The sequence below is a fragment of the Oxyura jamaicensis genome, chromosome 1, assembly GCF_011077185.1.
Source record: "Oxyura jamaicensis isolate SHBP4307 breed ruddy duck chromosome 1, BPBGC_Ojam_1.0, whole genome shotgun sequence".
Taxonomy (NCBI): domain Eukaryota; kingdom Metazoa; phylum Chordata; class Aves; order Anseriformes; family Anatidae; genus Oxyura; species Oxyura jamaicensis.
The window spans coordinates 184,462,285-184,478,814 of record NC_048893.1 but is presented as its reverse complement, the minus strand read 5'-3'; the positions used below and the strand labels follow the sequence as shown (position 1 = coordinate 184,478,814).

At 39.7% G+C, this 16,530-nt stretch overlaps 1 protein-coding gene across 3 annotated transcripts in view; it reads left to right on the top strand.

The window, feature by feature from the left end:
* Positions 1-237: 237 nt before the first annotated feature.
* NUP58 (nucleoporin 58) overlaps positions 238-16,530 on the top strand; it is a 36,594-nt gene continuing 20,301 nt past the window's right edge. For 2 of the 3 annotated variants that reach the window (XM_035326120.1, XM_035326107.1), the window contains exons 1-11: positions 238-461; positions 4,334-4,473; positions 5,781-5,819; positions 6,485-6,637; positions 7,647-7,781; positions 9,399-9,509; positions 12,301-12,325; positions 12,775-12,840; positions 13,557-13,731; positions 15,049-15,128; positions 15,401-15,519. In XM_035326120.1, the coding sequence (XP_035182011.1) occupies positions 343-461; positions 4,334-4,473; positions 5,781-5,819; positions 6,485-6,637; positions 7,647-7,781; positions 9,399-9,509; positions 12,301-12,325; positions 12,775-12,840; positions 13,557-13,731; positions 15,049-15,128; positions 15,401-15,519 (1,162 nt within the window). In that variant the 5' untranslated portion in view covers positions 238-342. The remainder of the gene's footprint in view (positions 462-4,333; positions 4,474-5,780; positions 5,820-6,484; positions 6,638-7,646; positions 7,782-9,398; positions 9,510-12,300; positions 12,326-12,774; positions 12,841-13,556; positions 13,732-15,048; positions 15,129-15,400; positions 15,520-16,530) is intronic. The other variant, XM_035326112.1, reaches the window with a different exon arrangement.

Here is a 16,530-nt window from a genome sequence, read left to right as displayed (position 1 = left end):
GTTCCCAGATAGTGGAGGGGTGACATCCGCGGGCAATTAGGAGCGATCACAGTCGTGTGGGGGTATCGCTCCATAACTAAGCCCTCTTTCCCGTGACTCCACCGCGCCTCGCCCTCCAAACCCTCTCCGCTGGGAGGAATTTGTGAAAGAATTCCCAGAAATGATATGGGGGGGGGTGGGGGAGGGATTCCCCAGAGCGGGGCGCTGCCGCTTTAAGGGCGGCCGGGGCCGTCCGCCGCCGTCCCGTGGTGCCTTGCGGCGGGCGCGCGGAGGGAGCGTGGCCGCTGCCGCCGCTGGGTTCGGGCCCCGCCGCCGCCGCCCCCCGGCCCCGCCGCCGCCGCCATGTCCGCGGGCTTCTCCTTCGGCGCCGGCACCCTCGGCTCCGCAACGGCCGCTGCAGCCGGGGCGGGAGGAGGTGGAGGAGGCGGCGGGGGGTTTTCCTTCGGAGCCGCCACGCCGAGGTAACGCGGCTTCCCCTCCCCACCCCTGCGGCACTGGGCGGCCCTCACGGGTCCCGAGGGCTGGGGCTGAGGGGTTGTGGGGGGAGCACGGGAGGCTGGGGGAGTGCAGCCACCGGGGCTGCCCCTCATGGCGCCGTGTGGCTCCGCAGCACCGGCGGAGGGGCCTGTGGGCGGCTGAGGACAAAAGGAGGGGCAGCGGTTGGGTCTGGGGGAGGCTCAGGGGAGGCCTTGCTGCTCTCTGCAACTGCCTGAAAGGGAGGTGTGGGGAGCTGGGGGTCGGCCTCTTCTCACAGGTAACTAGTGATAGGACTAGAGGGAATGGACTCAAGTCGCACTGCGGGAGGTTCAGGTTGGAAATGAGGAGACATCTATTCTCAGAAAGAGCAGTCAGGCACTGGGACGGGTTGCCCGGGGAGGTGGTGGAGTCACCGTCCCTGGGGGTGTTCAAGGAAAGGTTGGACGTGGTGCTTAGGGACATGGGTTAGTGGGTGACATTGGTGGTATGGGGATGGTTTAACCAGGTGATCTTGGAGGTCTTGTCCAACTGTAATGATTTTATAATCCTCATCTTGCTTTGCATCATCTTTGTCTGAGCTACGTGACACCCTTCACGTTTTTTTTGTTTGTTTGTTTTGTTTTTATTTATTCTTCTGAATGCAAAAGGTGAATCCCACACGTGGCTAGGTGTAAGCAGGCAGCCTGAGGTGGTGTGTGTGGCACGCTCAAGGTCCGAGTGTGTAAAGTTCAAACACAAATTTCTGTATTCGTTTCTAAGTTGGTGCAACTTCAACCCTTCTGTCAGAGTCATTTATTTGGTGCTTGTGTTTTGGAGTGGAAAAGAAACTTTGGTGCTGGGCTTTGGTCTGCACGTGATATAGCAGGCTCTGTGCTAAAAGCAAGATTAGTATTTATTTTTTCCAAAATAATAGGCATCTGTTTTTTTTTTTTTCTTCACAACACCTGTAGTAGCCCATATTCTTCCTAACCTGCTTGCTGTTATGCCTCTGTTGAAGATTAGGATACTTACAGTGGAGCTTTGGAGCACTTTCCAAATTTTTGGATGTCTGCCAAATCTTATTGGGCAAAACTGATCACGGTAATGTAAATGAAAGGGGCAGGGTGAGCTGCTACTTCACCTGAAGCAGGTATGTTTCAAAATACCTGTCTGTAGGATTTGGCAGGAATTATCAGTAGGAAGGGAACAACATCTGGATCAAAGAGTATCTCTGGATTAAAGGGCAGTATTGCTTTTTGGAAGCCCATTTGGGAGGGGGCGAGTCTTAGTTTCTTCCAGTACTCTTAATTGTCCAGTCAGGACAGATTAATGATATTTCTGTTTACTGTGTGCGTTTTTCTTCCCCACAGTGAAGCTTTTATATGAACCCTGTAAAGAACTTAAGTTGCTTCTGTTTCATGCCTGTTTAAAAAGAAAAAAAAAGTTGTACGAAACATGCATTATTCAAAAGCATTATTTTAAATGTACTGCTTGAAAGAAGAGAACTTATTTTGTTGTGTTGATTTGCATGTGGTATACGCTACCCGTAGAAGTTGAATGTTTGTGTAGGGTGTTTTTTTGCTGTTCTGGCTGCCTTTTTTAATCCATAAAAAGTAAGTTAAAATGTAATAGAAGCTAATTAATTGCAAATATGATACTCTGCATTTTTATTCATATATATCTATTTCTACAAGTAGGATGAGTCTTCAGGGCTATTGGTCAAGGAGTATCACAGAGGAAGAGGCCTTTTCACTGCTGGATCGTTCGTAAAAGAATCCTGAGCATCCCTGTGGGATGGCTTACTGGAGAACGTGTTTGAGACTGTAAGAAGAAGCTGGGCCTCTCCTCAGCTGAGGCAGCATTGCCAGGTGTTGGAAGAAGAGGGCTTTGCTCTTCAGTCCAAGCATGAGTATTAATGATCAGTGTGGCCAGTCAGTTTATATCCTGATGGCATAAAGCCTATATGGTATGGCAGCCCATGTAATTTCTGCATTAAACCAGTAGCAGCTGAGGTATTTAAGGTCTTTCATGTTTATCAGTGTTCTCTATAGCATGCTTTAGCCAGGTGAAGTGCTTTATTCTAGATCTGAAGTTAGAGTTAAGACTTAAGTGAGCTGAACTCCCCATCCTTCCAGCTGTAGGGAGTAAATAATACCCTGGTCTGTGCTTTCTCGTACTTCCATTGGTTTACATTTTGGCTTATTTACTTTTTTGTTATTATTGTTTGTATGTTTTGTCCCATAGTATTGAATTGCATATTTTGGACCTTAGCTTTCTTCTACTGGAATGCTGAAACATGAGAAAAAGTTAATCAAAAAATCATCTTTGTCTACACTGGAAAAAGATGAGAAACAAGCTCCCAACCAGTGAAAGAAGCATCACGTTGTATGTCTAAGTTGATAAGCAATTAGGTCATGCTGCTGCAGTTTGGTATGCTGAAATTCTGAGAGTAAGGCAAGCTGAAGTGCTTTGGCCCCTATGGAGTTGGACAGTTAGTTGGTTTTTGTCCTTCTGAACTTCTTGGCACCTGTTTCCTGAATTTTTTACCTTTAAGTATCATTCAACACCCAGATTTTGAATTTGCACCAACTTTTACTGGACTTGCGAGGTTGCCAGGGTGTAGATATTGCTAAGTTTAACGTAGAAGCTGATGATAGCCTTTTTCCTAAAGATCAGCTCTTGTGAATAATTTGTTACACAGAGGAGCTGCGTTCATACAAAAAGAGGGAACAATGAGAGAATATTGAGCATCTGAAACCTCAAGAAGTTTGTAACAGGTGTTACACTGAAGCCTAAATTACATTTTATTTCAGTGCTACTGCTATAGTCTATACAAAATGTCTAAATTCAAGAAATCTCTAGCTTCTCAAGAGGTTCAAAATGGAAGCCGGAAGTTACTACAAATAAATTACTCACCTCATCTTTCATCAGTCTAAGAATTAAAATTTTTAAGCCTTAGACACTTCTGGCTCTTAGTACCCCTGATTTCACAGGTTACAGGTAATTGTGATTATTGTATTCCCCCACATTTTGTGCAACAACTTAATGCGTTCTCTGCAACACATGGCTTGGCCTGTATTTGCCATGAAGCTTCCATAATGTGTAGCTACCCAAAAATTAAAAAAGAAAAAAAGAAAAGCACAACTCAACTGTTAATTTTCCTAGTGGTTGCTGAACCCTGAGTTTCTCCTCTTTGTTTCCTCTATCTTCCCCTTAATCTGTGCAAATGGTTCTGGAAGTTTATTTCACTGGTTGGATTGGATTGCACAGTGTATTGTCAGAAAAGAAAGTGTGCAAAACGTGGGTATGGATCACCTGTCGTTTGCATGTGTGGAAAAGGAGAGTGTTTTGGTTAGAAAGTTAATTCTTGCATCTGTGTTTCTCGGTGGTAAGACAGGCCCAAGTTGTGCTGTTGATGTGAGCAGATGCGTGACTACATGCTTATTGCTCTGGGGGGAGGTAGCTTTGATGTTTCTGGGCAGAGGTATCGAACTGGGCTTGTAGCTTGCTTTGAAGAATGTTCCTGCAGGTTCGTCGTCTTTTGTCTGGCTCTAGCATTTGTCCTCCACTTCCAGTAGTTCGGGGAAATAATAAAGAAGCTAAGAGAAAAGTGCAAGTTCTTGCTGGTATATCAGGATGTATCGGGCAGGTAGCAACGAGTTCAACAGGTGGTGTCAGCATCATGGAAGCAGTAAAAGCTAGGTAGCTGAAGGAGAGGGAGGGAGGTGGGTTCCTCTTTGATAGTGAGCTCTGACTCTGTCCTGCTCTATGTTCTGACTGTTCAGACAATGATGGCATGGGAAAGAAACAGAAGTAAGGGGGGGTTGGGTTTTTCTTTGGAAAAAGAATTATTGCTAACAGTCTTATTCTGTAATAGCTCAACAGGTGGACTTAATTTTGGAACTCTGGGTTCTTCCACTGCTACAGCAACTACGTCAGCTCCATCAGTGGGCTTCGGGAGTGGACTTTTTGGATCAAAGCCAACCACTGGCTTTACGCTAGGAGGCACCAGTACAGGTATAAAAAGTTCTTGTACAGCAGAAATTTGAGTCAATAGTGAATAAATTTACCATGTGTATGTACCACACATTTCGTACGTGTACCATGTGAATGTTACTTATGACACAGAATATTATGTCACAGAATGCCACACTCAGAATATTTCTTATGTCATTTTGTGTTTCTTTTTTTAAAATGTCTTCACGGGCTATTATAAAAGGTTGTTAATTGAGATGTATGCAGCACCAATGATGCATAAACACAAATGCAGTTGCCAGAAGAATTTATCTGGGTGTATGTGTAAATTGTGCCATAATTTGAAACTGATGTTTTCCAGAAACTTTTCTCTTTATCCAGAATACGCAAAATTATGATTTAAAATTGAACTGTATTTTGATGTGAAAAATATTTAAAACCATTGTGAAATTGTTAATGTTTGCAGTCTTGCAGTTGCAAGTTGTTTGTTTTTTTTAATGTTACCAATATAGAGAAATTTGATTCTTTTTCCTTAGGTCTGTAGTTCAGATGCAGAAATTCTTACAACAGTGTTAAGAATTAGAGTATAAAATAATGAACCTTTTCAGACTTGAGTTATCTTTCAGCCATCGTGCACACATAACTTAATGAATTTTATTTTAGCTCCAATTTATTTGGGGAAAATTTAAATTTTTCTACTTCTGCATGAACAGATAGATTGGTTCTTAGAAATTCTTTTATTAGAAATAATAAGGAATAATTATTACTGTGTTTGTCTATGGTAGGGTGATTTCTGTCTTGATTCTGTCTCTTGAACTTTTAATCGTTTTTTTTTTAAATCTGACCTGGCATAGCACTGCTCAAAACTGTCTCTTTAAATTACAAGTGGGGTAAAAAACTGAGACAAGGCACAACACTTTACAAAAGCTTGCTCCCCATAATCATCTTCATCATATTGTAAATCTGTTTTGTGTGTCAGTGTTACGTACAGCCGTATGGCTTAAAAAATACTTCATAGCATTATCAGTCTCCATAGTTTTGTTTACTTTAATTTATTTGAAATTTAAAACAACTTGGTGTGCTGCTTGTTAACATCAGCTTCACTCTTAACACATTCTCATAAAGAAAAGTTTGTTTTTTTAAAAGGCAGCTATGCTTTGTTGTATGCTATGGTGCTCACAAATAGTGGTTTCTATGTTATGTTTTTTCTGTTTTCAAGATAATATGTAAAAGTTTGTATAATAGTCTACATATATTACATCATTTCCATGTTTTGGTTCATGGTTTTTATTAGGATAACTGCTCTGCGGTTCTCAGTTACTGTTCTTACTCTGTTTTCTTTCTTAAAGCAGGAACAGCAACAACCATTGCTACAGCACTGACACTAGGTAAGGACCTAATTTGGATGTTAATGGTATACAGGGGAAAAAAGTTGTTGTGTTCATATAATGTAGAAAGTTAACTGTTGAGTGAGGTTTTTCCTCACTGTTAATTGTGGTCAGCTGCAAGCCAGAGTAGAGCTAAAGGATTATTCTATTCCTGCACAACAGTAAGAGCAGTCATAGTGAAAAGCTAGACTTGTGTTTGTCCCCTCATCAGTGTCATCCTTCAGCAAAGAAATGAAATCCATTATCAAAGAATTCTTCATACAGAGCTTCCTGTTCTTATGAACTTTGAGTGAACAGATCTGCTTGTTAATTCCCGTAGCAGAAGGGTAAAGAGTTGAACTGGGAAGGGACATGAGAAATAGATTACTCTTGTTTCTCTGGTGTGTCTTTAATCACTGTTTCTCAGCTGTCATGAGATTTACAGAAACGTGGGTGTTTTCAGATTATTATTTTTTGGAAACACCAAAACTGACCTTGAATTTGAACAACCTTTGCAATTCATGTCAACTTTGAAATTTATCTGAAGGTGCTATGGAAGTATTGCCTGCAAGCGATCTTGCCTGCTGGGGTGCTAGTGGCAATTAAATGGGATTAGCTTAGAAGATGAGATTGAATATTCATTCTCAAACAAAATATCCAAAAAGTGTTTTCTGCTTTTCTTTTAGGCACACCTGCTACCACATCAGCAGCTACCACAGGCTTTAGTTTAGGTTTCAACAAACCTGCAGGTTCAGCCACACCGTTTGCTTTATCTATTACTTCTACTGCAGCAGGTGGCCTATCGCTGTCGTCTGCTCTAACATCGACTCCTGCAGCAGGTAGGAAAATGTTTGTCTGTCTTTAACAGTATAACCTTATTGTAAAATTGTGCTATGCTCTGTTTTATTCTAGCGTTTTCATAATGCTGTGGTGCTTCAGTAAGAAGGTTCGTTGGACTTTACTAGTTCTAAGTTGGGTGTCCCAATTCAGACGTTTATTTTATATAGAGGGCAGTACACCTTGTAATTTAGGCAGCATGTAATCAAAGTTATTAGAAGGGTAGCAATAGATGATTTGTCACATAAAACCATCATTTTAATTATTGTTAACCCTGCTGAATGTTGAAAGTTTCCTACTTACACAGCTGAAAAGTTAGATCTACCTGTTGTAGACAGCATGAAATAGTTAAGTAGTTAGTGTAAAGGAGATTTTTTTTTCCAGCTTTTGTACTAGCAAATGCTTGCCATCATACTTTACTTAACTGAACTGCAACATATGTGACAATTAAGAGTGGAGTTCATTTTTCTTAACCGTGGGAGGCTGCATTTCAGCCCAGTTGTTTGTGCATTCTGTGCTCTGTCACTTTATGCCTTTTGTCCTTCTCTACTTGATTGCTCTCTATCCTTCCAAAAGCTGGGATACCCAATTACAGCAGAAGACTTAAACTACCTATGTTTTTATTTGCCTTGTATTAAATATTTTAATGCTTAACATAAAACATTAATATCTCAGCATTTAAAGATTAGAAAGTCACACTTCTTAAATCCATTATGCTGTAAAATAAATCCTATGCCAGGTTCTAGTTTCTTTAGCATCCTGGGGGACTCAGAATTTTACTGTAGTTGCAGGTAGACTTGGACTAATCAAGATTGCAATGATATGGAACAAAATGACGTACAGTTTGAAAGTTTTTAGTGGTTCTTGGAAACTGCAAGAAAAAAAAGGCTGAGTTTATTATTTAGTTACAATAAAGATGATGTTCACACATTTCAGTTACTTCAGATTGTCTGTGGGTGTATTTGAAGGCAGTGTCTGCATGAAGTTTTTTTTTTTTTCTTTCCCCTGCAGGTACTACTGGCTTTACCTTAAATTTGGGTGGTACAACTGCTCCGACTACAACTGCTTCCACAGGCCTCTCCTTAGGAGGAGCCCTAGCAGGTTTAGGAGGGTCACTCTTCCAGAATACAAGCACAGCAGCAACAGGTGAACATTTTTTTTTTCCCCTTCTATCTTAAAGTGTTGAAATGTAATGTTTGATCATATTAAATTATAAGGTAAGATTTACTTTTATATAAAATCTTAATACTGTGAAACTTATTCTTGTTTTACAGTTTGGAACAGCATTGCTATCCGTAGACCATAAAAATGAAAACTGAAGTCATTGATGTCCCTCATTCTTAAATTTGCTTGTATTTTGATATGCTTGTGTTCTCATTTAAAAAAGTTTTGTTGATCATAAATGGGAGAGGGCAATATTGTATAAGTATTTTCTTTAACTGTGGAGAAGTTAAAACTCTTATTTAGCTGGCTTTTGATCTGAAAAAAATGTTTAGCCATTAGTGTTGTCATTTCAATTATTTACTAATTTCCTGTCTTTCAGTTCTAGAGGAAAAAAAATTGTAGTCTTGATAACATGCTTTTCTTAAACTGCAAATGAAACAAAGATATTTAAAATGCTGATGACTAAAGATGGTTATCTAGTTATCGAATATCTTCATTGATGATCTGGATGAGGGCATTGAGTGCACCCTCAGTAAGTTTGCAGATGACACCAAGTTAGGTACGTGTGTCGATCTGCTCGAGGGTAGGAAGGCTCTGCAGGAGGATCTGGAGAGGCTGGACCGATGGGCCGAGGTCAACTGCATGAAGTTCAACAAGGCCAAGTGCCGGGTCTTGCACCTGGGGCACAATAATCCCAAACAGAGCTACAGGCTGGGAGATGAGTGGTTGGAGAGCTGCCAGGCAGAGAAGGACCTGGGAGTGATGGTTGATAGTCGGCTGAATATGAGCCAGCAATGTGCTCAGGTGGCCAAGAAGGCCAACAGCATCCTGGCCTGTATAAGAAACAGTGTGGCCAGCAGGGCCAGGGAAGTGATCGTCCCCCTGTACTCGGCTCTGGTGAGGCTGCACCTCGAGTACTGTGTTCAGTTTTGGGCCCCTCGCTACAAGAAGGACATGGAGGTGCTCGAGCGAGTCCAGAGAAGGGCTACGAAGCTGGTGAAAGGTCTGGAGAACAAGTCTTACAAGGAGCGGCTGAGGGAGCTGGGCTTGTTCAGCCTGGAGAAAAGGAGGCTCAGGGGTGACCTTATCGCTCTCTACAGGTACCTCAAGGGAGGCTGTAGCGAGGTGGGGGTTGGTCTGTTCTCCCACGTGCCTGGTGACAGGACGAGGGGGAATGGGCTTAAGTTGCGCCAGGGGAGTTTTAGATTGGATCTTAGGAAGAACTTCTTTACCGAAAGGGTTGTTAGACACTGGAACGGGCTGCCCAGGGAAGTGGTGGAGTCACCATCCCTGGAGGTCTTTAAAAGACATTTAGATGTAGAGCTTAGGGATATGGTTTAGTGGGGACTGTTAGTGTTAGGTCAGAGGTTGGACTTGATGATCTTGAGGTCTCTTCCAACCTAGAAAATTCTGTGATTCTGTGATTCTGTGAAAATACTTTCATAGGGTTATATGAAACGATAGAATCAAATTTTGAATATTTTAATCCAAATGTAATAAATGAACTGGAATTGTAAACAAGGTAATCTTTGGATTTGGTTTAAAATAAGTTGTAATTATCAGCATTTTAAATGCAAAAATTCTGTTTGTTTCTTGCAGGGCTTGGGCAGAATGCCTTGAGCTTGACTCTGGGGACAACAGCGGCTCCTTCAAGTACTGCTAATGAAGGTCTTGGTGGTGTTGAGTTTAGTAGCTCTTCAGACAAAAAAAGTAAGCTTCTTTTAAAATGTTTATGGCTGATAATGCATGCCATAATTTGTTACTGACAAAATTCTCAGAGTACTACAGCAGAGACACACTTTCACTGTTAGGAATGTGGAATTAAAGCTATCAATTTAAACTTTGTTTTACAAAGCATTTCAGTTAATTTCATTCTTGAATGTTGTACTTGTATAGAAGAACAAAATTTTGCTTGCAAACACAATGTCATGTAAATTTATGTACTTTAAAATAAGTGTAACCAAGTATCATACTTAGGAACCAGGGACCTAAATCCTGGTTTCCAGCCTTCCAGACATGAAAACCTCAGGGCTGTTTACTGAAAAGCCATGGCAGATTTCCTAACAGCTGTGTCAAATGACACAGAGGGGGAATCCACTAGAGGGGGAATCAGAGCTATGCTTCAGAAATGCATTGCAGATGCAAAAAGTACTCATTTGGAAATAGTTTTCTCAAGTTGTAACAGTTCTTAAACACCCGAGGTGGGTACTCTTGGCATTTTTTTCCTTTAAAAGCCACAGAATGAAGAATAAGAGGTAAAAACAGGCTATTTTTAAAGCTATATTTTTGGTAGTGGGTACTGATAGCTGGTACATTCTATCAGGTTGTTAAAACCAGTTATTAAAACCTACCTCTGTGGTATCTCTGAAATACTTAACAGAATATTGAGCACAGACAGATGAGCACTTACTAATTTAACTTGGTTTTATACATCCAGAGTAATCTTAAAAAATTATAAAAATGTGCATTTTCTCTGGGGAATCAAAATTCATTTAATCTCTTTGTTCAGGAGCCAAATTTGAAATGAGGTATTCCAATAACTAAAAGAGAAGGAAATACAGAAACTCTATTAAGAAGAGATTATGTATTGACTGTCCAAACTGGAGTACTCTGCATGATGTGGATCTTTTTTGGATATTACTGCTGCAACTGATGAAAAAGCTTTGAGCTCTAGATTCTCCGGGGGGGGGGGGGGGGTTTCCATTACCATGGTATTAGGGTTGCATGACACTTCCATGACGTACAACTATCTTAAACTGAAGCCTAGAGAACCCCAGACTACTTCAGTCTGACATCACTTAGCATTGTTTTGCCCAGCTCTTGGGTTGTAATTCCAAATGAGTTAAGTACCTGAATTCCCCATATGTTGCATAGTAGAACTGGGTGTGGGGGACTGCTGATGTCAGGATGAGGAGCAAAGCAATGGGAAGTGTTAAAGGGGATTGTTCAGAGTTTTCACTTTTCAGAATTTAGGATTTATTTAGGAGTGTTTCTCATAATAGATAGCGTTGTCGAAGTCCTACCTGTGCACTACTACCCAGTTTTGACAGTACAATTGTTTGTACAACTGTGAGGAATGGTGGTAAGGTATGAAGCTGATTTTGTGCCTTTTATTTATCTTTTCTATATGAAGATAAGGAAGGAGGAGATGTGGCAATTTAAAAAGAAAGTGCTTATGAAATTGCTGCCCTAGTAGGTCCAGGACAGATAGAAGAAAGGTGCCAGTGCCTGTCTTCTGGAATTGGTTTTAAAGGTTTTTTTTTTTTTTGAGACTGAGTACCTAGGATTTCTTTAAAATATTGCTCTGCAGGAAGAAATTATTGTATAGCAGCTTCCCTCATGTTATTAAAAACCAGGGCAGTTGCTCAGAAAGTAGCAAGGTCTAATTTCAAATCTCTTTCACCTTTTAGATATATTTGAGGTGATATACAGCAATAAAAAAAAGTGACTGGGGAGAGAAAGCAAAGTAAATTTAGTCCTAATTCTGGCCTCTATCAGTTCTGGTCTTTTTCCCATTTTTGTACAGTTGCTCTTTGGTTGTTGGTTTTGTTGGGTGTGAGGGTGGTTGTTGTTGGTTGGTGGTTTGTTTGTTTGCAAAAGGTACAGGGAATGGGTGCTGGTACTAGCTGACAGTCTGCAGAGAATTTAAGCAGTTCTTGCTTCTAAAACAAGCAGCTTCGCCTGGCAATAGCACTGGCTTGTACAGCCTAAATTGGTTGTGGTGCTAGCATCAGCTTTGGCTACCTTCTAGCTTGTTGGCACTGAGAGGAAGCAAGGATTTGAATGGCATCCAGCTGAAAACAGTAAGGCTTATTTCTTGGTCTGAGCATTCTTCCTAGCAGACTGCTACGGTATGGTTACTGCTTCTGGCCAGAGCTAGAAATAGTCATGGCTTGTCTATATATATATTATACTAGATTCAGCTCCTCTCTGTTGCTCAAGAGCAGCATTTGGTATCTTGGATCCATCTTCTCATCTAGATACACAGACGTCTAGTTTGAATTGTGTAGATGGTAAGCAAGCAGCAATATCTTCAGTTCTCTAAAACCTCACTTATTCCTGGACAACATGCAATAGCAGAATTCTTAAAGAAGTCCAGTGAGCAAACCTCAGTTGCTTTTTTCAGGTGTAGAATTTAAGACACTTTGTTGTTCTATGGATGCAGGTTTGAGTGAGCTACAACTGCGTAAGCAGGGACAGATTTCTTATGCAACTGCAATTGTTCATGCGTTTGTAGTGATTGGTGTAGGGACACAAGATGCTTGATGTTACTTCTTGTGCCAAGAAATTAGCACCTGACCTTGTGAATTGTTGTTATTGAAAAGATGCTTGTCTGTGAAGGGAGAATAAATTAAAACCTTTCTTTTATGGCTAACCTAGTGTGTTCCTTTTAATAAGAGAAATCAAGCAGAGTGCACTCATTAGTTCTTTCTTAAAGTCTCATTGAAGAATTGACAAAACAACTTTAAAGTTTTATTTCTGACCTACTTTTCTTTTCTAGGTGACAAAACAGGAACAAGAGCAGAGTAAGTGTTCAGTTTATCTTTGTGTTCAGTATCTTACTAAGTTTAGTTTTTTCTGATGTACTGTCTTTTCTACTACTTTGGTCTTGGAAAAGCCTTATATGTAAATAACCAGTTTGTGCAGTATGGGTCCTTTAGTAATGATGGTTCATCATTGTAAACATTGCGATTTTTCCATCAAATGCAATACCTGCTGCTCATCTGGCTTCTGCTGTTGACTAATTGCATGTTTTGAAAACTTGTTTCTGCAAAACGTGTGCAATACTTATGCCACAGGATTGGACACTGGCATAGTCTGTGCATTAATTGAAATCCTTCTTAGTTGCAGTATACGTACAACAGGTGTAAAAGTGTGTAATCAGTCACTTGAAAGTGTTCATGATACTTAGTAATCATGTAAAAAATGCTTGCCATTTTCAAAGCATGGTGTAAACATGCATTGTCTCTTACAGAGATAGCAAAGCACTAAAGGATGAAAATCTACCTCCAGTAATCTGTCAAGATGTAGAAAACCTACAGTAAGTAGTGCTTTATTTATTATAGTTGCATAGCTGAAGTACTGTGTTTTGTTGGTATGTAACAAAAACACTTTACTGCAGGCTGCTTGCAGAATAATTTACTAGCCCAAGGCTGTCACCTATAATATTGGGATCAGAGTAGGTGGATAATTGTAGTAGCTGAAGTCTTAGGCTGTCCTTTTCAGCCTTGCTTTTAAATAGCATTTCCACAAACAACTGTGCCCAATACATATGCTTCTAGAAGCTGATCCTGCTCTCCCTGGGAGCAGTAAGGCATGTTGTACATGCATAATAAATATTGAATCTTATTTGCATACACATTGTGGATCTTGCATGGAGTTGAGAGAACTGCAAAACAGCCTTCACTCAAGCAGGAAGGAGGCAGGTTGTAGACTAGTCAGTCTGTATGTATTTGTGAATTCAATGTGGTAATCACTTTTTTGGATAGATATATATTAAAATAATATATGTAGCTTAGTTTGTCAGTGTACAGCTTGACATGCTTATACAATTGCTACGGAAGTCTTGGTGGTTTTTGCTGTTTTCTATGGTATTAGCATGCTAGCTAAACAATTTTACTATTCAATACTAGATTTTGGAAAAAGCTAAAACTCCTTCATTCCTATTTAAATAATGCAAGTGGGGTAAACACTTGGGTATTTCAGGTTCAATATATTGTGTTTTTTTTCCTACCACTCCCTTTTTCCCTTTTCCAGGAAATTTGTGAAAGAACAAAAACAAGTTCAGGAAGAAACTAGTAGAATGTCATCTAAAGCAATGCTTAAAGTACAGGAAGACATTAAAGCTTTGAAACAACTTCTCTCTGTAGTTGCCAGTGGATTACAGAGAAACACTCTTAATATTGACAAGCTGAAAATGGAAACTGCACAGGTATAACTTAAAACCTTACTATGTAGAGTTTGCATGTTTATTTCCTATAGGATAAATACCTTTATTTATCAGACAAGTTAGCACATTAAAACTATATGGTATCCAAACTGAAACAATTGTAAACAAAGTGAAAAGCTTAACCCGTTCTGATCTGCCTGAAAATATCGGAGGAGGCTGAAATTAGTGCTGCCAATGTTTTTAGGTAAGTACAACAGCATAAAGACACCTATCTTGAGGAGAGCGTCCTTTATGTTGCCTATGCAATGGAGGGAATGTATATGCCCTCTAGTTCCATTTCAGTTGCATATGCACCTGCCAGTGAAGATCAGTTTGTAACCACGTGGTGGACTCTGGAGCAGCAGAGATGCAAGTATATTTTCTTCTGGTGACTACTTCCTACAAGTAGAAAAATTAAAAATTCAGGGACTGAAGCACATCGAGTGTTGTTTTTTTTTTTTTAGTGAAGGATTCAGCTCTGTTCACCAATCTGCATCTTAACCGTGTAACCAGTTTGAGCTAAAGTTAAGTTTTGAATTTAAGATCTTGTCACTTTTTCTTTCACCTGGCATGTAAAGACTGTTTACTTTATAAATCAGTGTATTTTATTATCAAGTAAAAAAATTGATGCTCTTTATATCTTGAAATACTCTGTACTTATACTTGGGCAATTATTTTCTATGAAAGCAAGAAGTTGTTAGTGATATTCTTGCATTTCCTTAAACAATGCCGTTAAGAATAGTGACAGAACCAGGCATCGAGAAAGGATTAATGATGGTTATTGGAAAGTATTAAACAGAAGTCTGCTGTAATTACCATGCTTAAAAAGATCCTTTCCATAGAAAAAGGCACTTTCTTTTAAAACTATTAACTCTTTAAATGCAAAATATTTTTTCTTTTAGATGTTACTTTCTTGCCTTTGACTATTTTTTTTTCCATATCTGTTAATAAATGTTACAGGATTTCTGAAGTACAGTAGAAATTATATCTTACCTGTGACAGTCCCTGCCCATGGCAGGGGTTGGACTAGATAATTTTTAAAGGTCCTTTCCAACCCAAAATCATTCTATGCTCTTCTAAGAGTTCAGCATGCTTTGAGGGTGTACCATTATTAGTTCCTTGTCCAAACCTCTTCTGGTATTTGCAGTTCTTTATCTTTCTACAAGAGTGTTCTTTGAAGAATTTCTGGTCAGATCCTGTCATAGTTCTTCATATAAAATGCTTTCTTCCAATGTTTAAGTTAACAGTAGAATTGTAGCTATTTTTCTGTTTGAGCACTTCATTCAGAACCTTACGTTTTATTATTTTTTCCCTATTTAGGAGCTGAAGAATGCAGAAATAGCATTAAGAACGCAGAAAACTCCTCCTGGTCTCCAGCATGAAAATACAGCCCCAGCAGAGTGAGTTACTGTTATTTACAACAATGATCAATATATAACTTTGTAAGTTGATTTTGTACCAAGTGCTTCATAGAGTCAGTGTTTTATTTCTACACTTAGCGTATACCATAGACATGAGAAATACAGCCCATGTTCTTTTTACCTGTTGAAGAATGTCATAAAACATACCTGCTGCAAGTAGCAAAATAGCTGCCAATTTCTAATGTTTTTGTCTTTAAGTAGTACTAATTAATGAAACTGTATGATTAAACTTCACTGTTTTATTCATCTAGCTACTTCAGAATCTTGGTAGAGCAGTTTGAAGTACAACTGCAGCAATACAGGCAACAAATAGAAGAACTGGAAAATCATCTAGCTACTCAAGCAAACAATTCACACATAACTCCACAAGGTGAATGCTTCAATTTTAATGTTTCATACACAAAAATTAAGAAGTCTTATATCTATAAGAAAGACTTAGTAATTAATCTCTTTGTTACTGTTTTTCCTTATTCGATGTACAGAAGCAAGTGTTCAGATAGATTGTGCAGTTGTTCAATGTCATGATTTGGAATGTAACCTTCAATTCATAAAGGTTCAGGAGCTGTTTAAGATGGATCCAGTTCCTGAGGTGCCATTTGTATGCTTGGTTTGTGTATGGAAACTTTGAGTGTCTGGGAGTAGAAATCACAACTTCTACACTGCTGAAAGCTAGGAAGTAAAGAGACATGGTATGTTTTTACACTCATGTTCTGACTTCTGTTGTTTTACAAAGGATGGTTCCTGAATCTTTTCTAGACTGAGCTAAGGCACTTGTGTAGGAACTGGGAATGGAAGTTAAGGACTCTTAACATGGCCTGGGCACATCTCACACATTATTTTGAAAATTCTTAAACTCTGATTTTTTGGGGCTTCCCTTTCTTGCAGTGTCTGTGCAACCCATCTACATTTTCCTTGCTCACATTCCTAATGAGCTCATAAACATCAGAGAAAGTTCCATACTCTTCAGTCTTTCATTGACTCAGCTCACGACTGCTTGGTCTGTTGATTTGGTTCTGCTTCGAGACCACTGTTATTTCTCCTGTCTTTGTGTAGCGTTCTTAGGGGTTTATGTATAATGAGAAACCAAGAAGAAAGAAAAATAGGTTTTCTGCCTGCCTGCCTTTCTTCCTCCATCCCCCATGAATGAGACTGTGTCTACCTGCTATTGAAGGCAAAGTCTTCATGTGGCAGAGATGCTTATCTGTGGAAAATACTAAGGTGCCTTCACCATTGTAGAAGAGTTGTTTTGCCTTCAACTCCAAGAATTTTTTTTCTTTTTTACTGTCATCGTTTTATCTTGGGATAATCTCTTGTCAGAGATCTCTCTTTGGTTTGTTACCCTCCTGTGATCATAGGAATTTTCATCTTTTGGGTCATTTTA